This window comes from Erpetoichthys calabaricus, chromosome 10, assembly GCF_900747795.2.
Source record: "Erpetoichthys calabaricus chromosome 10, fErpCal1.3, whole genome shotgun sequence".
NCBI lineage: Eukaryota > Metazoa > Chordata > Cladistia > Polypteriformes > Polypteridae > Erpetoichthys > Erpetoichthys calabaricus.
Window position 1 is genome coordinate 147,686,461 of NC_041403.2, and position 25,347 is coordinate 147,711,807.

A 25,347-nucleotide genomic window follows, 5' to 3' on the forward strand; every position below is an offset into this window, starting at 1 on the left:
TTCTCTCTCTCTCTTGCTCTGACATTCTCTGCTCCTGACGGAGGGGGTGTGAGCAGGGGAGGTGTTCGCACCCCTAGAGGATATGGACGCTCGTCTAAAAATGCTGAAAGATTATCTTCACATTGCTCCCTTCCGTGCAGCTGCTTTGTCAAGTGACATGCTTCCCGCACGGTGCTTCGCATATTTAGAAGCTCGAATGGCACGTATTAATTTTTAATTGTTTGTTTTTCTCTGTCTCTCTCACTCTCTCTGACATTCTCTGCTCCTGACGAAGGGGGTGTGAGCAGAGGGTCTGTTTGCACACTGGCCTAGAGGATACGGACGCTACTGTAAAAAATGCTGAAAGACTACCTTCACATTGCTCCCTTCCTTGCAGCTGCTTTGTCTGGCGGTGCTTCGCATACTTAAAAACCAAACAGCCCTATTGATTTTTGATTGTTTGCTTTTTTCTCTCTTTCTCTGACATTCTCTGCTCCTGACGCGCACTCCTTTGAAGAGGAAGATATGTTTGCATTGTTTTAATTGTGAGACGGAACTGTCATCTCTGTCTTGTCATGGAGCACAGTTTAAACTTTTGAAAAAGAGACAAATGTTTGTTTGCAGTGTTTTGAATAAAGTTCCTGCCTCTCTACAACCTCCTGTGTTTCTGTGCAAATCTGTGACCCAAGCATGACACTATAAAAATAACCATATAAACATATGGTTTCTACTTCGCGGATTTTCACCTTTCGCAGGGGGTTCTGGAACGCAAGCCCTGCGATCGAGGAGGGATTACTGTATCCATCACCAATGCAACGAAAGTGGTCTGTAATAGGGATGCTCCAATTGATCGGCCACTAATGTAATTTGGGTGATTTTCACTAAAAAGACTTGATTGGTAAATTGCCCAGTCACCAAAAATCCAATCTTTTCAGTCTCTACTTTTCTGAACTTTTTGTTAATTTAGTTGCAGTGTACCTTTACGCATAGCATTATGGTAGTTGAGCCAGTGTAAGCAAAGTGTATTCAAGGCTTGTTTTATTAGAGAGATTGTCCTTTACTTCAACGAAAGTGGAGTAATAAAGAGAATCGGAGAAGTTAATTCAGACTTTTTTTTATTTTACTCCTTTTAAGTTAAAACAGACACAATTTCAGTTTGGACAGCAGGATTGTTTCAAATGCTACAGCTTACATTTTTAATTGGAAAAAGGAAAAGATGAAGAATTTGAAATTGGTGTTTAGTAAACAAAAGCAGGTAGGTGTTTAGTTTAACATCAAAATGTATCTTTTACTTGTAAAGCTGTTAAGCATGTTAGTCTTGTGTTTTCTTGATAAACAATTTATGAACATATGATACATCTTCAGCCTTTTTTAAAGAATTGTACTGTGTATATTATTTATTTCTGTGTGTCGTACAGTATAGATTTTGGTAAGAAACAAGTACAACATAATTCAAATGGTAATCCATATTTTATAATTACACCTCCAGAATTATGAATATCTAGCCTGATACACTGAAGAAAAGAAAAAAAAACCTGTGTAAATATAGTAAATGGGCCACCTCAAAGCCAGTTCCCATAGAGGTATGGTGATAGTTGGGGACTCCGTCATTAGGGTGATTGAATCACAGGTTTGCTCCAGAGACAAAAAGTTTTGTATGGTGTATTACCTTTCAGGTTCACAGGTGGGAGACCTCCCTTGGGTTGATAGGCTCTTGGCCAGAGCAGGGGTGAATCTAGCTGTCCTTGTCTATGTTGGAACAAATGACATGCATAAGAGTAGTCTGGCAGTTTTGCAATCCAAATGTAAACTTGGGTGCAAGTCTAAGGAACAAAACTGACAAGGCAGTCTTCTCCAAAGTTCTGCCTGTGCCAGTCAAAGTAAGACTGAGGAGATTAGAAAGCTTAACGTGTGGCTCGGATATTGGTGCGGAGTAGAAAGATATAGGTTTACGGGGCATTGGAAGTCCTTTTGGAACAGATGTGACCTGTTCCACAGTGACGGGTTTCATCTGAACTGGAGGGACACTAATGTGTTTGAGAGATATGAATAGGTTAATTGAGGATTGTTTAGACTAGGGTATGGGGGTCAGGGAGTTTGGTACAGGCCAGGTTTTGAACTGTACTTGGAACAAACAATAATGCATAGTAATAAATATTCTTACCCAAAGTTTAAATGCTGAAACAAAATAAGTAACACATTAAAAACAGTTTGCCTTAATGCTAGAAGTATCAAAAATAAAACAATTTGGAGTTCTATGTAGCAGAGCATAATCATGATATTCTGGCAATAACAGAAACCTGCCTAAATAAAAAAAATGAGGACGAGTATAACATAGAGGGATACTTATTTTTTAGGAAGTATAGACAGAACAGAAAAGGAGGCAAGGTTGCTGTTTATGTCAAACACAATTTAAACACAAGTCCCCTTCAATTGGACAATGTCCCCCTCTTAGTGAGGACATCTAGCTTTGACTGGAAAGCATTAGGGAAAGCCTTGTTTTCAGAGTTGTGTAATTAATTATATATCAGTCTTAATATTTTTGAAATGGAATACAGTTACTCTAAGGCATAATGCACGTGTAGGCCCATATTATACATTAAGTTTTCAAGGTACAACCACACTGGTACATAAATCTAATTTAAGCATAATCTAACTTTTACAATTTTACTGAAGTCTAACAAACCTTTGAAATGCCTATCAAATTATCATTGAGTTTACCCGGTATAACTGTATTTGTGCTTATGAAGAGTCTCAAGAGTATAATCAATTTGCTTCTTGATACTCATTATTACACAAACTCATTATAACAGTTTTGAGTTTTAAGCTATTCTGGCTTTTATCAAGCAAGGTTTTTATAATAGAATTGTTCTAATTAGACTCTTTAAGACTCTTATTTTTTGCCACTTTCTTTTGGTCTTGTCATGCTTTTGGGAATTTTAAATGTATCGGCCACATTACGTTAACCATAAACTTAACCTCTTTATATTTTTACCTCAGTGTCTACAATACATCCAAGCCAGTGGTGCCATGGCATCCACTGAGGACAGTATGCATGTACAAGAGGTAGTTGTGGTAACAACACCTGATGGTGCAGCAAACGGAGCAGCTGTAGAGGAAGTGAAGACAGTACTGTTAACAACTGGTTTATCCCAGCAAAGGTAAGTAATTTAGAAGTGGAATATTCTCATGAAAATTAAATACCTGGCGTAAACAAAAAGGAAAAAAATTAGGTTTCATAAGGTCTTGTGGTATGATTATAAAAAGGAAAAACAATTGGTGCTTAACTAAGACAAAATATTTTTAATTTAAAGAGCTGGCATTCCTTGCATTACAGAATAGTTCCCTGTAGGATATGTCAGTTCAGTGTATGCTGCTATGTTATCTAGGTAAGACAATTACAAATCAGGTACTGATACAATAAACAACACTGACCAACTGTACTAATGACATATTTGAGGGGTGAAATGAATCCTCTATCTTTGCGTATTTTACCTTTTTTAAAACTAATTTTAATCAAGCCACTGTTCTTGCCCTAAAGCAGGACCCAATTACCTTGTCAGAAAGACAAACTGGTAGATTGTCACAAGTAAATAGGCATATAAAGAAATATTAATTAAGCAATATGTAAAACAAATAAAACATACCCATGCTTATGTTGGCTCTATTTGAAAAATATTCATATTTACCTTGACTCTGTTTGTTATTCCTTTACTATTATTGTTTCTGTTTGGTGACCTCTGTTTGACTATACCGGCTGTTCTTTGCAGTAGAGTGGGTCACAGGATAATTTTGATAACCACAAAGACAAAGTACATGTGCTTATATAAAAAAAAAAAAAAAAAAAGTCATCTTCTTACCATTTGTACATTCAGCTCTTGTTCCTTGATTTTAACAGCACATGCGAAGGAAGCTCTGCATTTTTTTTATTATAAGTAAAACTGAAATTATTTAGATAAAAGTACTTTATTTGTTCCCAGTGGAAATTTGGCTTTTTACAGAAGCTTGTTAAATAAATAAATAGTTAAGTAATTAAATAAATAAATAAAATACACACTATGGTCTGAACAAGAAAATTAAAAAGAAAGAAAACATTTGACTTGGCTGTCACAATCACAGCAAGGCAGTATGCAGGTGTATTGTTGTTTGTATAAAGGAGCCCCAGTAGCATTTCTTGACACACTTTTGCTGAATAAGCCAATGGATGAAAGTACTCGGTGTTAGTGTGTCGGAGAGGAGTGTAGCATTGTTCAGAATGGCACTCAGTTTTGTTTTTATTCTCTCCTGTGTTCTATAATTGAGCTTGCCCTTTTAAATACCTTGTTGATTCGTTGGGCCTGTCTTGAAGTGTTATTCCTTATTTACTGAAACTAAAATGTGGCTCATTTAATTTTTTTAAATTTTGGAATGTTTAATAAAATGTAATTTGTTTTATTCTGCATGTTTTAATACATTATTCATCCATCCATCCATCCATCCATCCATCCTCTTCCGCTTATCCGAGATCGGGTCGCGGGGGCAGCAGCTTGAGCAGAGATGCACAGACTTCCCTCTCCCCGGCCACTTCTTCTAGCTCTTCCAGGAGAATCCCAAGGCGTTCCCAGGCCAGCTGAGAGACATAGTCCCTCCAGCGTGTCCTGGGTCTTCCCCGGGGCCTCCTTCCGGTTAGACGTGCCCGGAACACCTCATCAGGGAGGCGTCCAGGAGGCATCCTGATCAGATGCCCGAGCCACCTCATCTGACTCGTCTCGATGCGGAGGTGCAGCGGCTCTACTCTGAGTCCCTCACGGATGACTGAGCTTCTCACCCTATCTTTAAGGGAAAGCCCAGACACCCTACGGAGGAAACTCAATTTCAGCCACTTGTATTCACGATCTCATTCTTTCGGTCACTACCCATAGCTCATGACCATAGGTGAGGGTAGGAACGTAGATCAACTGGTAAATTGAGAGCTTTGCCTTACGGCTCAGCTCCTTTTTCACCACGACAGACCGATGCAGAGCCCGCATCACTGCGGATGCCGCACCGATCCGCCTGTCGATCTCACGCTCCATTCTTCCCTCACTCGTGAACAAGATCCCAAGATACTTGAACTCCTCCACTTGGGGCAGGATCTCGCTCCCAACCCTGAGAGGGCATTCCACCCTTTTTCGGCTGAGGACCATGGTCTCGGATTTGGAGGTGCTGATTCCCATCCCCGCCGCTTCACACTCGGCTGCGAACCGATCCAGAGAGAGCTGAAGATCATGGCCTGATGAAGCAAACAGGACAATTCATCTGCAAAAAGCAGTGACCCAATCCTGAGTCCACCAAACCGGACCCCCTCAACACCCTGGCTGCGCCTAGAAATTCTGTCCATAAAAGTTATGAACAGAATCGGTGACAAAGGGCAGCCCTGGCGGAGTCCAGCTCTCACTGGAAATGGGTTCGACTTACTGCCGGCAATGCTGACCAAGCTCTGACACCGATCGTACAGGGACCGAACAGCCCTTATCAGGGGGTCCGGTACCCTATACTCTCGGAGTACCCCCCACAGGATTCCCCAAGGGACATGGTCGAACACCTTTTCCAAGTCCACAAAACACATGTAGACTGGTTTGGCAAACTCCCATGCACCCTCCAGGACCTTGCTAAGGGTGTAGAGCTGGTCCACTGTTCCATGACCAGGACGAAACCACACTGTTCCTCCTTAATCCGAGGTTCGACTATCCGATGGACCCTCCTCTCCAGGACCCCCTAATAGACTTTTCCAGGGAGGCTGAGGAGTGTGATCCCTCTGTAGCTGGAACACACCCTCCGGTCCCCCTTCTTAAAGAGGGGGACCACCACCCCAGTCTGCCAATCCAGAGGCACTGTCCCTGATGTCCATGCGATGTTGCAGAGGCGTGTCAATCAAGACAGTCCTACGACATCCAGAGCCTTGAGGAACTCCGGGCGTATCTCATCCACCCCCAGGGAGGGCCCTGCAACCAAGGAATTTTTTGACCACCTTGGTGACCTCAGTCCCAGAGATGGGGGAGCCCACCTCTGAGTCCCCAGGCTCTGCTTCCTCATTGGAAGGCATGTTAGTGGGAATGAGGAGGTCTTCGAAGTACTCCCCCCACCAACCCACAACGCCCCGACTCGAGGTCAGCAGTGCACCATTCCCACCATATACAGTGTCGATACTGCACTGCTTCCCCCTCCTGAGACGCCGGATGGCGGACCAGAATCTCCTCGAAGCCGTCCGAAAGTCGTTTTCCATGGCCTCCCCAAACTCCTCCCATGCCCGAGTTTTTGCCTCAGCAACCACCAAAGCCGCATTCCGCTTGGCCTGCCGATACCTATCAACTGTCTCCAGAGTCCCACAGGACAAAAGGGTCCTGTAGGACTCCTTCTTCAGCTTGACGGCATCCCTCACCGCCGGTGTCCACCAATGGGTTCGGGGATTGCCGCCACGACAGGCACCGACCACCTTACGACTACAGCTCCGGTCAGCCGCCTCAACAATAGAGGCACAGAGCATGGCCCATTCGGACTCAATGTCCCCCACCTCTCTCGAGATGTGGTCAAAGTTCTGCCGGATGTGGGAGTTGAAGCTACTTCTGACAGGGGACTCTGCCAGACCTTCCCAGCAGACCCTCACAACATGTTTGGGCCTACCAGGCCTGACCGGCATCCTCCCTCACCATTGAAGCCAACTCACCTCCAGGTGGAGATCAGTTGACAGCTCTGCAAGTCCGATGACACAACCACAAAGTCAATCATCGAACTGAGGCCTAGGGTGTCCTGGTGCCAAGTGCACATATGAACAACCCTATGCTTGAACATGGTGTTCGTTATGGACAATCCGTGACGAGCACAGAAGTCCAATAACAAAACACCACTCGGGTTCTGATCGGGGGGGGCCATTTCTCCCAATCACGCCCTTCCAGGTCTCACTGTCATTGCCCACGTGAGCATTGAAGTCTCCCAGCAGAACGAGGGAGTCTCCAGAAGGTATGCCTTCTAGCACCCCCTCCAGGGACTCCAAAAAGGGTGGGTACTCCAGACTGCTGTTCGGCGCATACGCACAAACAACAGTTAGGACCCGTCCCTCCACCCGAAGGCGGAGGGAGGCTACCCTCTCATCCACCGGGGTAAACCCCAGTGAACAGGCTCCAAGTCGGGGGGCAATAAGTATGCCCATACCCACTCGACGCCTGTCACTGGGGGCAACTCCAGAGTGGTAGAGAGTCCAGCCCCTCTCAAGGAGATTGGTTCCAGAGTCCAAGCTGTGCGTCGAGGTGAGCCCAACTATATCATATAATAATATAATAATAATTCATTATTTGAATTGACAATTAACATATACATCAAACATAATAAAAAGTGAGCTTCCACCATAATGGAACATAACACGAGAGATCATTCTTAAACCTATTTAATCCAATTCAGGGTAACGTGGAGCCAGAACATGACCTTTCAGCTGTGAGTAAAAGGCAGGAAGCAGCCATGGACATTGCACCAGCCCAGCAAAGGGCCCATTCACACCTACACCTTCAAAAAAAAGCCAATTTGGAATTACCAGTTATCCTAATGTGTGCTTCTGTAGTGATGTGGTAATAAATCCAGAGTACCTGAAGCAAAACTGACACAACCACATGGATAGCTTTCAACATCAACATATACAACATTCAGGTATTGAATTTGAACCTAAGACACTGGGTCCATGACCGTCGGCCCTACCAAGTGTTCCACTGTAACGCTCCATAATTGAGTAGTATGAAAGAAATGTTAAATGTGACCATAACTGTCAGTCCTAGAAATTTGATTCTGTTCATCTGGACAAAGTTTTTAAGTGGGAGAAATATTTCGAGACTTATCCAAGTCTCTTCCTCAGTCTCAATTGACTGCAGGTTTCCCCAACCTTATAAACAGTACCTTTGCTTAATCACAGAGACTAGCACCATTGACAAAGGGCCAGTTGATCAGTGATATGCAAATTGTCCACTGATTAGTAGACGTGTGAACCATTCATAGAGGGTTGAGGAATGGCTGCAATCACAGCATTGTAAGATGGCGACAGATGTACCCTTAGGCCCCCTCCTCTGTTCAGAGATGGTCGTTCCTTTTTCACGTAAATGGCCTCCTTAATTCCTCTCTCAAACCAGCGCTCCTCCCTGTCCAGGATGTGCACCTCTTCATCTTTAAAGGAGTGACCACTATCCTGTAGATGTAAATAGACTGCGGAGTCCTGGCCTGACGAGGAAGCTCTTCTGTGTTGTGACATGCGCTTAGCCAGTGGCTGCTTGGTTTCCCCGATGTACAATTCACGGCACTCCTCCTGGCACTTAACTGCGTAAACTATGTTACTCTGTTTGTGCCGTGGGACCCGATCCTTGGGATGGACCAATCTTTGGCGTAGCGTGTTTTGGGGTTTGAAAGCCACTGAGACCTGGTGTTTCGAGAAAATGCGCCTCAGCTGTTCCGATACTCCTGACACATACGGGATCACTAAGGGTTTTCGCTTAGGCAGTGGATGTCCTTCCTCTCTCATGAATCGCTTGGAGCGTTCTTTAGGTGTCCTCCCTGCTTTGACAAAGGACCAGCTGGGATATCCACATTTACTCAGGGCCTTTTTGACGTGGTGTTCTTCTGCTTCCCTGGCCTCTGAGTCTGTGGGAATGGTGTTAGCTCTGTGTTGTAGAGTCCTAATGACACCTAATTTGTGCTCTAGTGGATGGTGAGAGTCAAACCTTAGATACTGGTCCGTATGTGTGGGTTTACGGTACATATCCACTTTCAAATGTCACCCGTTGACGATGGAAATTTCACAGTCTAAGAAGGCTAGCCTAAGGGTACATCTGTCGCCATCTTACAATGCTGTGATTGCAGCCATTCCTCAACCCTCTATGAATGGTTCACACGTCTACTAATCAGTGGACAATTTGCATATCACTGATCAACTGGCCCTTTGTCAATGGTGCTAGTCTCTGTGATTAAGCAAAGGTACTGTTTATAAGGTTGGGGAAACCTGCAGTCAATTGAGACTGAGGAAGAGACTTGGATAAGTCTCGAAATATTTCTCCCACTTAAAAACTTTGTCCAGATGAACAGAATCAAATTTCTAGGATTTCCTTACCTGGATTATTGAGCATGCATCGAGACATAACTGTCAGAGCTTAGCAAAAGCTCTTCATTTGTACAGGCCTCACTTATTGGGCAGGTAACTCTAAATTCATCAGTATTTTCAAAAACTGTGAAATGCACTGTCAAAAGACTGATATTAAACAAGTCTTAAAACTTATTCAATCTTGAACCTTATTCAAAAGTAACACATTGGTTTTCATTTATTTATTATACATACTTTCAATTAAGTCTGTCTGTTTTTGTTTATAATAATAGTAAATTCATTTGTTTGTAATTTATTTTTAGTTCCTTGTTACTGTTTCATCTTTTTTGCAAATAATTTATAAATAAGATATAAAACGAATTTTTAAAAAACTAAGTTACTGGTAGAACATTTACACTTGTAATACCCTATGTTCTTACAACATGACTAAAATATTTCAATCTAATAATGTCACTAGTGACTTCTTCATGACTGCTGCTGAAGTAATTGAAGATGTAACCAATTGTGAGAGTGAGAGATGTGCAAATATGAATGGGAGGCATAATGGAGATGATATCACAGCACACAGGTAAATCAAGGAAATATAATTGTAATTCATATTACAGTTAGATTCATAATTGCAGTTAAACTTAAAAATGAAATAAACAGAAAAGAATGCTTGACTTTGATATGTGTCTTCTTTTTTTATTTCGGGCACTGTGCGACTTTGTGAACTTGAGCTTTCGAGTTTCTCCGACACACTGTCACTTGATCAACTTCCTTTTGTTGTTTATCACTGTTTAAACCAACAAATAGTACCTTTTTCCTTTGCCTCCACTTGGTATTCGCTGAAATTCTTATATTTTCCCCGTGCTTTTCCCATTGTTTTTTCACAGAAGGCTGAGCTTAAGGGCTATTTATATTGATTTGCATATTCAAAGATGCGTAATTCTAGGAGGAGTTGGGGTGGGACAGAAGGTGCATGCATGTGCGTTACTTTTCACGATGATCGGGATTTATGTAGCTGAAGAACGTGAAAGTTTGCATACGTACAGATTCCTGCATCTGGATTTTTCTGTGTGTACACACATTCCCGCTTTTGTGCTTACGCCATGTTATAGTGTGAGTTCTACGCACAGTGTTATACATGAGGCCCCTGATCTTAACCCAATTGAGCATGCATTTCACTTGTTGAAGACTAAACTTTGGACAGAAAGGCTCACAAACAAACAGCAACTGAAAGCCGCTGCAGTAAAGGCCTGGCAGAGCATTAAAAAGGAGGAAACCCAGCATCTGGTGATGTCCATGAGTTCAAGACTTCAGGCTGTCATTGCCAGCAAAGGGTTTTCAACCAAGTATTAGTAATGAACATTTTATTTCCAGTTATTTAATTTGTCCAGTTACTTTTGAGCCTTTGAAATAAAGGGATGTGTTAAAAAAAATGCTTTAGTTCCCTCACATTTTTATGCAATCTTTTTGTTCAACATACTGAATAAAAGCTGAAAGTCTGCACTTCAACTGCATCTGAGATGTTTAATTTAAAATTCATTGTGGTAATGTACAGAACCAAAATTAGAAAAAAGTTGTCTTTGTCCAAATATTTATGGACCTAACTGTAGGTGAAATTTATCATTGCTTCCTTAAAATGGGCCTTTTTAGAAAGTCCTATCCAGCATTCTGCAGATCTGGGTGCTAATAAAATTTGCAAAATTGCACATACAGCCACTATAAGTGACACTACATACTGTAGTTGTTGTATAGAGGAAAAAAAAACAACTTTTACAATAAAAATTGTAATTTTTTTAGATTTGATTTGTAGACTGTCAGAAGCTAAATGCATTATGTGATTTAAGCAAAAAGAGGTAAAAGTGACCATATTTTCTGCATATGGACAGGCTAATCCATCATTTATACATGACAAGCATACGGCTAAAGGTATCGTGTTTGATATATTTGTTTAAAGGTCGCAGGAATAATAATAATAGCCTTAAAAATGGTCACAAAATATTTGTGGGTTTGAGAAATACAATACCATTATGACATATGCCAGTGAGTTAGTAATTTAACTGTTTGTGATGCATTCTGAAACTGTTCTGCTAGCTATAATTTACCTTAGCACCAGATACAAATTATGCTTTTTCTTTCATGATAACTCTTATTTTGATTTATTCAATACAGTGAAAGTATGGGTGAGGATTGTGCCGAGACTGTGACTGAAACTGCTACTTTCACAACTACTTCTCTAATAGAGAAAGAAGCACTACTAGGTATGCAGAAATTGGTAAATGGGTTTAATGATGTAAATTTTACTTTTTTGTAAATTAGATTTTCATTATTATATATATAAAATGCAGTTAATTGTCCATATGATTCTTCTTTTTGTGATAAGTTAACTCTCATGAATAAAACCTAAAAACTTTTCTAAGCTATCAGTACAATATACTTTATACTGTATATGTAATATCATTCACATATTTAAATACTGTAATTGGTGAAGTATAATTGTACATTAAGACATACCTATGAAATTAAGCTGTATAGAAGATGTTTTTTACTGAAACTCTTAGGTCAAGCAAAGATGCCTTTTATGTACAAAGAATTACCACTATTTTTATTTCCTGTATTGGCAGCAGTAAAGTTATCAGAAGAAGTTGAAAACATTGAACCTGAAATTATTTATCCTATAACATGTGGAGACAGCAAAGCCAATTTAATATGGAGGAAGTTTGTTTGTCCAGGGATTAACATCAAATGTGTACAGGTTTGTATATCATTTGTAATCTTTGTGCACATTTTTTAAGTCAATGCTGACAATTACTTTTCTTGTTTTTATTTTGTATGCAGTTTTTTTAACCTTACAGTTTAATAAGAGACACACTAGGGTAATATGTGATGTTTCATTCTTAAAAGTTACAAAGAACCCTTGTTTGGTTCTCATCCTTATTTATTTTGAACGTGAACTTTCTACATTAGGTATGTTTTTGTCATGCGTGAAGGGCATGCATTTTGACTTAATTGCCAACTTAATGCTGCAGAGAAATGTTTCTGCATCATGTGCTTGTAATATAAAAATGGGATTTCATGAAAATTTACGACTGAATGTTTTGCAAAGCAATGAGGTTGACAGATATGCTTTTAAATGTTATGTCATATGTATATACAGTGGGTACGGAAAGTATTCAGACCCCCTTCAATTTTTCACTCTTTGTCATATTGCAGCCATTTGCTAAAATCATTTAAATTAATTTTTTCCCTCATTAATGTACACACAGCACCCCATATTGACAGACAAAAAAAAAGAATTTTTGAAATTGTTACAGATTTATTAAAAAAGAAAAACTGAAATATCACATGGTCCTAAGTATTCAGACCCTTTGCTCAGTATTTAGTAGAAGCACCCTTTTGAGCTAATACAGCCATGAGTCTTCTTGGGAAAGATGCAACAAGTTTTTCACACCTGGATTTGGGGATCCTCTGCCATTCCTCCTTGCAGATCCTCTCCAGTTCTGTCAGGTTGGATGGTAAACGTTGGTGGACAGCCATTTTTAGGTCTCTCCAGAGATGCTCAATTGGGTTTAAGTCAGGTCTCTGGCTGGGCCATTCAAGAACAGTCACAGAGTTGTTGTGAAGCCACTCCTTCGTTATTTTAGCTGTGTGCTTAGGGTCGTTTTCTTGTTGGAAGGTAAACCTTCGGCCCAGTCTGAGGTCCTTAGCACTCTGGAGAAGGTTTTTGTCCAGGATATCCCTGTACTTGGCCGCATTCATCTTTCCCTCGATTGCAACCAGTCGTCCAGTCCCTGCAGCTGAAAAACACCCCCACAGCATGATGCTGCCACCGCCATGCTTCACTGTGGGGACTGTATTGGACAAGTGATGAGCAGTGCCTGGTTGTCTCCACACATACCGCTTAGAATTAAGGCCAAAAAGTTCTATCTTGGTCTCATCAGACCAGAGAATCTTATTTCTCACCATCTCAGAGTCCTTCAGGTGTCTTTTAGCAAACTCCATGCAGGAGTTTTATGAAGTATATATCCATATTAGAAAACAAAAACATGCCTTATTTGTATGTTGATACTTTATAGGTAATAATATTCAGTCTGAGCATTATCCACTGGAGAGTGTCTATGATGTATCAAGCGATAACTATCTGTTGCTTTCTAATATTTCAAATTGTTTGTAATTTTAAGAATTGTCTTTCCTTCTGAATTGTGTTCCACTGCTGCACATGATATCACATTTAAGTTATTTTAAATATTTGTTTCTTTCAGTATAATGAACATATTATCAGTCCAAAAGAATTTGTTCATTTAGCAGGAAAGTCTACTTTGAAAGACTGGAAGAGAGCAATTCGCCTGAATGGTATCATGTTAAGGTATATACACTGGATATGACATAATAATAAAATATTTGAAAAAAGTACAGTATGATCATGGTATGGAATTTGCTTATGAATGTTATTTTGTTTATTTATTTTTATTATTTCTCATTGAAATATATTAAGGTTAAATTGCATATTTCTTTAGTTGTTAATATAAACTACAGTGTCAATTTTGGTATTTACAAATATTTTATGATTATTGAAGTACAGCCATATAGCACTAATCAAATTATAATAAGTTTTATTTAGTTACAACTATTGAAGGATAGTACATAACTGTTAATATTTTGAATATTAATATGTTTGTTACAAATTAATTAAAAGCTAAATTTGTACAATTGTAAATGAATCATTAGAGCAATAGCAATAAAGCATCACATCTGTTTCCAGAAACAATACTTTTTTAATAAAGCAATAATTTGTTATTGTGGCCAGAGTTCTGAAATTCGGTCCTGGAGGGCCACAGTGCTTGCACATTTTTGTTCCAATCCTGTGTTATAATTATTAGCCAGTCCCTGCTGATAAAAAACATATTTAATTGTAAGGCTTTTGTTTTGCTACGTAAGTTTTATATTGTAGGTTTTTCCATTCTGAGGATATCATCCACATGATTTGTGGCCTGGAGCAAATTAGTAATTCTCAGCCATGCATATTTTCTCTTCTATTTCTTTCCAGATATTTGAAAATTAAAAAAAAACAAAAAAAAAAACTCCATGAACACACATACTGTATAGGCGTAATTGAGACCAAGTTGGAAGGTGAGCTTCTGGTTCATTTGTCAGGTCCGTCTCTGGTTAAGATAGAAAGAAGGAGTGCTGAGCAAAATAACCAAGTTTAGTTTTGTTGTGATTGGGTTTCATGTTTAGTTTTTCCTTTTGTTTTTACTCTTTTTTTAAAAAAAAATTCCATTAGGGATTTTGAAGATCAGAGAATTTTTTTTGCAGTGAGATTTGGCAATGTTGATTTTGGTTTGTCTTTTGTGTTGCCATCTCTCTTTTTTAGAGTGCCACAATCTCTGTATGTTGTTGCTAAGGTGTTTGCCAACATGGGATGATTGGAGGTTGTGACTTGTGGCACCAACATGTCAACAGTATAAAGGTCAGTGCCTGTCACTTCCTGGTATCTGGGTTTGCTAGTGATGGGCACATGAAGTCATTTGAAGCTTCTCAAGCTGCTTCCTCATTGTGCTGAAAAAAGATCCAAAGCTTTGAAAACAGCGACATCTGTTGGGTTACAGAAATCATAACAGACTTGAGCTCGGTACATCCTAAGGGTCAATTTATACTTCACGCTCACTGAGTACGCACATGCATCATGGCTGTTACATGTTCCCAGCATTCATTTAACACGTCCTCTGAGCATGTCCTCAGAAATGAATGCGACATGTGCATGCGTTGCAGTACCAACAAAAAATTGGGAGGCGCAGTGTGTTCAAGTTGGAACATAATGTCAGAGTCTGTTTACTTTCAACATGTGATAGCAAGCAGCTTTGCAGAGTATGATACAGTGAAGCAAATCAACAAACTTAAATGCTGACATGCAAATGTATTTGTGGTGCTTTTCTTCATCTATTTCTCACATATGCAAAACAAGCTTCGCATTTTCTCCATCGTAATGACGCAACACATTTTATAGGTCTCATATACCATCCTCTGTGCTGCCTTTTTTTTATTTATTTTTTTTTTTTACCTTCGCAACAGCATCTTAATGTATTTGATTTTTGATTATGATTCTTTCCTTGAAAGAAAGTACACATTGTGGAAACGGGTAGCTCCAGCTGCCCCCACCCCAACATAAGACAGGAAGAGACACATGTTCAAGCACAGCACATGTTTATTATAGTGGGGGAAGTGCTTTTTCCTTGCTCCCCCACAGCAGCACAATACACTGCACCAAGCACAACACACAGTCCTTTCTTTCTCTCTTTTCCTCCACTCCTCTTCCAGCAAGCTTTGTCCACCTTTGACTCCTCGAGTAGTGCCAGCTGGCTTCTTTCATAGGGCACTTCCCCAGTTACTCCACAACCTTCTTCCAGCATCACTTCTGGGTGTGGCGGAAGAGGTGTCCCAAAGGGCTCATCTATACCTGCAGCACCCCCTGGGGATGCCAACGGAACCCAACAGGGCTGCTCTAAACTCCAGCTCCCAGCATGCCCTTCAGGAATCTGTGGTGCTGAAACAACCCCCTTGCACACTTTACACAAGAAAAAAGTTTCCAATACTTTTGCCCATGGATATAGAGTTTGTAGATGGAATGAAAATATATGTGCTTAATATGCCAATTATGCTGAGCATCATTTATTTCATGGATATATATATATAATATATATATATATAAATTTTTTTTTCTTCACTGCAAATTTAGTTCCATGCCGATCATTTTGCTCGTCACTAACAACAAGTTAATTAAAAACTGTGAGTGTGACTGTTGAATACTCAAAAAAAAGCAATTAAGTGTTGGAAATTTTAACAAGTTAGTTAACTAAAACAAAGAACAATAACATTGATTGAGCAGTAATAGCTTCAACAGCAATACTTGAGCTTCTAATTAAAAAAAAATGGTTTGGAACAAAATCCTGCATCCAGTGTGACACTCCAGGCCAGAACTTGGTGACCTCTGCTCTATGATAACATATTATTGATGGATTTTAAAAAAAAAGTATGGTTTCTGGAAATAAGATGAAATGCTTCATTGCTCCAAAGATCCAAATGTTTTTTTTACAGAAAAAGACGGGGTTCAGTGGCCCTAGTATATGAACACATAGCTTGCTGTAATAGTTAACATTTTCTTCTCATTGTTTATATAATCTGGCCTCAGTATATATTAAAAATTAAATGATGCAATATTTTTTTTTTGCTAACAAAAGATATAACTTGTTGGTCTTTTGATGGTTCATATATTTCAGGAATGAATTATAAACTCTTAATGATCTTTATAATTACTAAATGATCAGTTCCTCTATATTTAGGAAAATAATGGATACAGGTGAACTTGATTTCTACCAGCATTCCAAAATTTGCTCCAATACTTGTCGCAGCACTAAAATAGATCTTGTTGGCAACAGAGCTTCTTTTACCAGTCAGCAGTCAACAGAATTCATTCCCATCACCCCTGCCTCAGCTGATGGTAAGGACGTTTCAGACATTCTTTGCTTAAAACATTTTTTTGGTTTAATTAGTGTTCCTATTTGGTTACCCTTCTTTGGAACATAAATAAAAGTTGCAAAATCATAAAGAAGTGGAAACTGTTCAGTCCATGCAGCTTTTGTAGTTATTTAACACTTACAGTATGTACATTTTTTTTTCTTGAAAGACGTGTTTGTGGGCAATGATACTTTATCTAAGGATCACCCTGGTCTTTCCATATTTGTGGCCTGTCAATGACATTATTCCAGTATGTTAACAGTCTTCTTCGTAAATTTGAAGTGAAATTTATTTCCCATCATAATAAATTAGAGTCAGAATTACCATATTTACTTTTTTTGCTTGTTGCTAACTTAGGGACCTATTTATTCTAAGCATCTTACTACTATTGTATTGAAAAAGTCTTTTTCAAATTTCAGTAAATGGATCACCAGCTGCATTTACTGTAGAAACTTCAGAAGATAGCACGGAGTGGATAACTACAATTGGAGGTAGATAAGTCGTAAAGATATTTTTGTTCTTTTTAAAGAAAAGGTCTAGCCATTCAGTAATGTAACCTTTCTTTTTACACCCTGTTTGCAAATTTTAAATTCATGTAGATTTTGAATTCACCAGGGACTACGGAACATTTTTGAAAAGGCACTCTGATCTATGCAATGCTTTAAAATCCAACTCAGATTCTATTAAAGTGAAAATAAATTATATGAAAATGACAAAAAGAATATTTTCTCAATAGTGAAGCTTGCGGTTTCTTTTACCTAGTGAAATGTTTTCAGTGACTTACAATAGTGTGAAAAGTATAAACACAGAGTGTGAATAGTGTAAACACAGATTGTTTAGAGACAGTAGTTGTTGTATATTATGACTCTTAGTTGAAAGTAAATTAAACAATTTCTGAAATAATGTGAGTTGCTACTTAGTGCTAACCTTTCTTTGAAGCCTCCAAGAAATGGTCTCCCCATCACTCTATATATTAATTTTATGAAGTATATATCCATATTAGAAAACAAAAACATGCCTTATTTGTATGTTGATACTTCATAGGTAATAACATTTGTGCTAACTAGCTTAGAAATTAACAAGCTTATATTGTAGTATTAGGATGAGATAGTAAATTTTTAATTACACCAATGATCCAAAACCTTATTACTACCTGCCTAATATCCCATTGCTTCTCCATGTGACACCAAAACAGCTCCTTCCTACCAAGGCATGTACTGTACAAGACCTCTGAAGATGTCCTGAGGTGTCCGGTACCAGGGCATTAACAGCAGATCTAACTCCTGTAACTTGAGAGGTGGAGCTGTTGCAGATCGGACTTGTTATTCTAACATATCCCAGAGATGTTCAATGGGATTGAGATCTGGGGAGTTTGGAGGCCAAGGCAACATCTTGAAATCTTCATTGTGTTTCTTAATATGCTGAATATCGTTGCCATGAAGAGGTGTATCTGTCTGCAATGATGTTTATATAGGTGATTCTCATCAAACTAATGTCCAAATGAATGCAAGACCCAGGTTACCAAGCAGGACATTGCCCAAAGCATCATATTCCATCCACTGGCTTTTCTTTTTCCTACAGTGCATCCTGGTGCAAGCTCTTCTCCAGGTAAATGACCTACTTGTATGCGGCCATCCACATGATTGAACAGAAAGTGAGGTTCGTCAATCATTTGGTTATAATGATTTGGCCCTTAGCAAGGTCACATGGGTCTACATACCTGCCCAAATCATTTTAACATATCTTCTAATAGTATGTAATGTCAACTTTTGGTTTAATATATCCCTGACCTTGATATTTGCCATTGTTATGGAACAGCCGATATCATTTACTTCATATAAGAGTGTAGTAATTTTTTGGCTTATAAGTGTGTGTGCGTGTGTGTGCGTGTGTGTGCGTGTGTGTGCGTGTGTGTGTGTGTGTGTGTGTGTGTGTGTGTGTGTTAATTATATATATATATATATAATATACACACACACACAGTGATCCCTCCTCGATCGCGGGGGTTGCGTTCCAGAACCCCCTGCGAAGGGTGAAAATCTGCGAAGTAAAAACCATATGTTTATATGGTTATTTTTATATATTCTAAGCCCTTATAAACTCTCCCACACTCTTATAAACATTTCCCGCACAGTTATACAGCATAAACCCTTTGTATTCTCTTAGATATTAGGTAAGATTCTTTGAAATTATGTATGTAAACACACTGTTTATATACAGTAAAACCTAAATATTATTTTAAAGATATCGAGCGTTTCCAATATCACATATGTTACAGCCATTACAATCGGCCACCAGCAATAAATTCGTACAGTACAAGAAAAATTGTATAAAATGTGTGTACAGTTACACTAAACGTATGTACATGTACAAAGTACTGTACGTAGAAAATTAATTATGGTTACTCACCAACAATGACATGACGACTTGTCCGATAACGATGAGTTTAATTTTACTGCACAAAGGAGAGCGTTACAGTTCTTCTAAAGGAGCCTCTTTAGGCAACTTTATAGCACTGCCGTTGTTCTTCTTCCGGCAGTCTTCAATCCAAATCCCTAAAGCAAATTCCATCTGGACTACCGCCTTATTACATTCACTTACAACTCATTTTGCGCCCTGGTTAAAGGACACTGCGGCCGTAGATCTTGTGTTCTTTTCCTCCTTTTTAAATAAAAAGAATCGTGGACTCATTGATGCCATTATGGCGTCCTACAATGGTGAAGCTGTTCTCTTCCTTCAGCATATCCAAAACTTTTACCTTTTCGGCAATTGTTAGCATCTTCCATTGGCGCTAGGGCACGGCCCCTGAAGCAGGAGCAGATCGTTTTGGAGCAATAACAAAGGGCTTGACTATGCACAAAGATAAAACACAAAAGAGCACAAAAGTTAACTCTTTACACAGCGAAACACGTTGATGCTGAATGAGCAAGATGAGACTTCCTGGTTAATGCAGCGGAATTGAATTTGCCGCTCCGTCGCCGAGCCAATCAGCATACAGGAACTTAACTGCGTGCTCTGATTGGGTAGCTTCTCAGACATCCGCCAATAGCGTCCATTGTATGAAATCAACTGGGCAAACCAACCGAGGAAGCAAGTACCAGAAGTAAAAAGACCCATTGTCTGCAGAAACCCGCAAAGAAGCGAAAAATCCTCGTTATATATTTAGATATGCTTACATATAAAATCCGCGATAGAGTGAAGCTGCGAAAGTCAAAGCGCGATATAGCGAGGGATTACTAATTATATATATATAGATAGATATAATATAATATACAGTGCATCTGGAAAGTATTCACAGCGCATCACTTTTCCACATTTTGTTATGTTCCAGCCTTATTCCAAAATGGATAAATTCCTTTTTTTCCTCAGAATTCTGCACACAATACCCCATAATAGATAGATAGATAGATAGATAGATATGACAACGTGAAAAAAATTTCCTTGAGGTTTTTGCAAATTTATTAAAAATAAAAAAACTGAGAAATCACATGTACATAAGTATTCACAGCCTTTGCACAATACTTTGTCGATGCACCTTTGGCAGCAATTACAGCCTCAAGTCTTTTTGAATATGATGCCACAAGCTTGGCATACCTATCCTTGGCCATTTTCGCCCATTCCTCTTTGCAGCACCTCTCAAGCTCCATCAGGTTGGATGGGAAGCGTCTGTGCACAGCCATTTTAAGGTCTTTAATCCATTTTGGAATAAGGCTGTAACATAACAAAATGTGGAAAAAGTGATGTGCTGTGAATGCTTTCCGGATGCACTGTATATATATATATATATATACAAACTTTTGAAATTTTGTGAAATCAAAATGGAAGTTACAGATCTTCTTTATAGTCGTAGTTCATTCTGTAAGTGTTACAGTTTAGCATTGTAAGACTGAAAGTAAATTCTGTGAAGGGGAAAAAATATGGTTTTGATCTCACTACCTGATTCACATTTTTATTCCATTTAGTCCGCTGCTTTCCTTGCTGATCATTTGTTTTATAAGATTAACAATAGCACAAATAATAGTTCCCGTGGCAAATTATTTTAAAATAATAATGTTAAAATTTAAAATCTTTTTATTGTATTATTAAAGTTTTGTTCTTCATATTTAAAAGTATGGTTATTAATAAATTGTATTTTGTATAAACAGAATGAAATGTTTTTTTATTCGATATTTTATCTTTAATCCTCTTTTATAAGCCATTTTGTTTTTAATGCTCTAAACAGCATGACTGTTTCTCTTAAAAACTAGCTTCACTTTTTGTTTTTATTCAGAGGACACTATTACTTTTTGGCGTGGTTTGAAGGATGCAGGATTGTTGGATGAAGTGATTGATGCATTCCAGAAAGAACTTAAAGAGACTTTGAAAGGATTACAGGATCGAGTTCAACAACCTCCATTAAATGTTACAGGTTAGCTTTACAGATGTAATATTCTACCAGATATACCTAACATTTTTTGGTATTCACTTGGCTGTGGAAGTTTTTCCAGTTTATCTTCAAATGTAATCAGTTGAAATGCAATGAATGATCTAAAATGGCAAAAAGGTAAGCAGTAAACTTCCAGAGGTTTTAATTTAAAGTTTAAGTTAGCAAAAACTGAAAAAAAGAATATTGCAAATGTGTCTTCTTCAGGGAACAACTAATAGGCTATTACCTACAGACATACTGCTGCAATTAAAGTAAATTAAGCAGAGTTGGAACAGACTGTTACTATACCCTCTGAAGTACTTCTTGGACAATATTACACTTTACAAAGTTTTAAATACCATTGATAATGGCAAGAAAATGTCAATTAAATCAAATGAGACAGAGCTTTATTACCCTTCATTCAATTTCATTCAGAGAAATTACAAAAAAATAAATAAATCAAAGTGTCAGTACAGCGTGTTTACACAATCCAAAGGCAATTTGGAACTGGAAGAAATTCTGATAGGAAGAGATTTGGCAGACCCAGAGTTACAACCCAATGACGAGACAAGTTTCTGAGGGTCACCAGCTTTCGTGATAGGTGCCTAACAGCAAAACAGCTTCAAGCACAGCTAAATGGAGGTCAGAAAAGGCAAGTCTCAGTTTCTACTGTGAAGAGGAGACTTTGTGTTGCAAATTTGACAGGGCAAGTGACAATAAGGGCAAAATAAGGCCTTGAAATATTGACAGTGGACTGCTGCAGACTGGTAGAAAGTCTTATGGATTGATTAATTAAAATTGGAAATCTTCAGTTCATCACGCAGGGTGTTTGTACGCTGTCGAGTTGGAGAAGGGATGTGTGTGACACAAGCTGTCAAACATGGTGTGGAGGAAGTGTGATGGTCTGGAGATCTTTTTGCTGTTGTGCTGGATGCAGAATTGTTGACTTTTACAGAGTGACTGGCATTCTGAATCAGAAGGGTTACCATAATTTGGCGATTATATCAGCAAAAGGTGGCTACTTTAATGAATCAAAAAATTTGAATAAAATTTTGTGCACTTAATAATTCCTTAACTTAATTTTTTATGTGCTATTGTTTATTTGTTCTATGCTTTGGTTTCATGAAACATTAAGACATTAAACTGTGTGTAGTTCCATAAAAAAAATGAAAAAACTGAGATGTTCTAAAACTTTTGACTGGTAGCATAGCTAACAACAATTCTAGTGTCTTCTGATTCTTGATTAAAAAACCTGAGTATCTTTGTCATGGCTGTCAATACCAAACCAGAGCTAGCGAGGAACAATTCTTTCAAAATAATAATAAATTTTTGTGTATTCTTCATATAAATACAAATAATCCACATTTTAATTTAAAAATATGTAGAAGTAAGAGCTGAATTATGCCTTTATTGTCACGGTACTAAAATTTCATTGTAGATGTTAACACAGCATTAATTGAATCTGACGAAAGTTGTGGTTAATGTCATTGCATAGCACTGAACTGATAAAAATCAAACATCACAGCCACATTAGCTACTTTATTATGGAAACACAGTCAAGAATGATAACATAGCATTCAGTGAATGAAGTGAAAACTTGAAGCAATTTTTGCTCTTGTCTAATGTTGCATTATTAACAGACAAACATACAAAGGTGTAGCACAATTTATAATGTTCAGTAAGATGTCTACTCTTAATTTCTCTCCTTTGTTGACTAAGGACTGTTGTGAACATCTTACCACAGAAAATGAAAATGGTGAAGACAGACAAATACATATACGATGTGGATAACATTTTAAAATTGCACACTGTTAGAAAGCAGTTGTCATGTACTGAGGTTCCATTACTTTAGACAAACATAAGTTTAATTAGTTCAATATGATACTGCAGTGCAGAAATAGATTGCCTAAAATTTATTCCAATCTTTTTCCCAGTCCTGCCATGATAGGTTCTGTTTTCATTACCCTGAATTGAATCAAGCAAGACTGAGAATTCATATACTGTATGTATATCAGTATAACATATTTTTTGTGAATTTTCAAGGCATTATATAGGCAAGTAAACTACCTAATCTTAATAGTTTTTGGTGGTCTAGTAAGCAAGCAGATGAAGTCAGTCAACAAGACTTAAAGAAGACAAGATGTTTGGTAATGTTTTTTAACAGTTTCTAGTATGCAGTGTGTGTTAAGACATATTTGCAGTCACTGCCAAATTGTAAGGACAGATACACATCCTTAAAAGTTGTGTTAAAGTATCTATCTATCTATCTATCTATCTTTCTATCTATCTATCTATCTATCTATCTATCTATCTATCTATCTATCTATCTATCTATCTATCTATCTATCTATCTATCTATCTATCTATCTATCTATCTATCTATCTATCTATCTATCTATCTATCTATCTATCTATCTATCTATCTATCTATCTATCTATCTATCTATCTATCTATCTATCTATTCAATAAGATCTGAAATTTACAAAGTAATACTTGCAGTATCTCACAAAAGTGAGTACACCCCTCAAATTTTTGTAAATATTATATCTTTTCATGGGACAACACTGAAGATATGACACTTTGATAACGATGTAAAGTAGTCAGTGTACAGCTTGTATAACAATGTAAAATTGCTATCCCCTCAGAATTACTCAACACACAGCCATTAATGTGTAAACCGCTAGCAATAAAAGTGAGTACACCCCTAAGTGAACAATGTCCAAATTGTGCCCAATTAGCCATTTTCCCTCCCCAGTGTCATGTGACTCGTTAGTGTTACAAGGTCTCAGGTGTGAATGGGGAGCCGGTGTGTTAAATTTGGTGTTAGCGCTCTCACACTCTCTCATACTGGTCACTGTTCAACATGGCACCTCATGGCTAAGAACTCTGAGGATCTGAAAAAAAGAAGTGTTGCTCTACATAAAGATGGCCTAGGCTATAAGAAGATTGCCAACACCCTGAAACTGAGCTGCAGCATGGTGGCCAAGACCATACAGCGGTTTAACAGGACAGGTTCCACTCAGAACAGGCGAGGCCATGGTCGACCAAAGAAGTTGAGTGCACGTGCTCAGTGTTGTATCCAGAGTTTGTCTTTTGAAAATAGACGTATGAGTGCTGCCAGCATTGCTGCAGAGGTTGAAGGGGAGGGGGGTCAGTCTGTCAGTGCTCAGACCATACGGCGCACACTGCATCACATTGGTCTGCATGGCTGTCGTCCCAGAAGGAAGCCTCTTCTAAAGATGATGCACAAGCATCAAGCAGACTAAGGACATGGATTACTGGAACCATGTCCTGTGGTCTGATGAGACCAAGATAAACTTATTTGGTGAGATGGTGTCAAGCGTGTGTGGCAGCAACCAGATGAGGAGTACAGAGACAAGTGTGTCTTGCCTACAGTCAAGCATGGTGGTGGGAGTGTCATGGTTTGGGACTGCATGAGTGCTTCCGGCACTGGGGAGGTACAGTTCATTGAGGGAACCATGAATGCCAACATGTACCGTGACATACTGAAGCAGAGCATGATCCCCTCCCTTCGTAAATTGGGCCACAGGGCAGTATTCCAACATGATAACAACCCCAAACACACCTCCAAGACGACATCTGCCTTGCTAAAGAAGCTGAGGGTAAAAGTGCTGGACTGGCCAAGCATGTCTCCAGACCTAAACCCTATTGAGCATTTGTGGGGCAACCTCAAACGGAAGGTGGAGAAGCGCAAGGTCTCTAACATCCACCAGCTCCGTGATGTCGTCATGGAGGAGTGGAAGAGGATTCCAGTGGCAACCTGTGAAGCTCTAGTGAACTCCATGCCCGAGAGAGTTAAGGTAGTCCTGGAAAATAATGGTGACCACACAAAATATTGACACTTTGGGCACGATTTGGACATTTTTCACTTAGGGATGTACTTACATTTGTTGCCAGCGGTTTAGACATTAATGGCTGTGTGTTGAGTTATTTTGAGGGGACAGCAAATTTACACTGTTATACAAGCTGTACACTGACTACATTGTATCAAACTGTCCTATCTTCAGTGTTGTCCCATGAAAAGATATAATAAAATATTTACAAATATTTGAGGGGTGTACTCACTTTTGTGAGATAATGTATAATTTTTGTCTTTTTTTGTGATTGCAACACAATTTATGTAAAGTGAAAACATAAACCAAAGTTATTAAAATATTTATCTTTCAATAGATGCTGTTTTATTAAACAACATTGTTCAAAATTTTGGGATGCTGGACCTCGTGAAAAAAGTTTTAGCAAGCCATAAGAGTCAAATGGATCGATACAGAGAGCAGTATACACGCAGCATAGCAGGTGAGTGGACAGTCAAAATACCTTTTATTTGTAGAGCTTCAAGTGCAAGTTTGT

General features: G+C 38.7%; 1 protein-coding gene across 3 annotated transcripts in view; it reads left to right on the forward strand.

Moving 5' to 3' along the window:
* Positions 1-25,347, forward strand: part of gmeb2 (glucocorticoid modulatory element binding protein 2) — a 49,706-nt gene that overhangs the window by 14,714 nt on the left and 9,645 nt on the right. The window contains exons 2-11 of one of the 3 annotated variants that reach the window (XM_028812067.2): positions 1,114-1,234; positions 2,980-3,140; positions 9,531-9,641; positions 11,231-11,319; positions 11,683-11,813; positions 13,321-13,424; positions 16,399-16,556; positions 16,993-17,064; positions 20,844-20,981; positions 25,171-25,293. In XM_028812067.2, coding sequence (XP_028667900.1) covers positions 1,196-1,234; positions 2,980-3,140; positions 9,531-9,641; positions 11,231-11,319; positions 11,683-11,813; positions 13,321-13,424; positions 16,399-16,556; positions 16,993-17,064; positions 20,844-20,981; positions 25,171-25,293 — 1,126 coding nt within the window. In that variant the 5' untranslated portion in view covers positions 1,114-1,195. The remainder of the gene's footprint in view (positions 1-1,113; positions 1,235-2,979; positions 3,141-9,530; positions 9,642-11,230; positions 11,320-11,682; positions 11,814-13,320; positions 13,425-16,398; positions 16,557-16,992; positions 17,065-20,843; positions 20,982-25,170; positions 25,294-25,347) is intronic. The other 2 variants (XM_028812069.2, XM_028812070.2) reach the window with 2 other exon arrangements.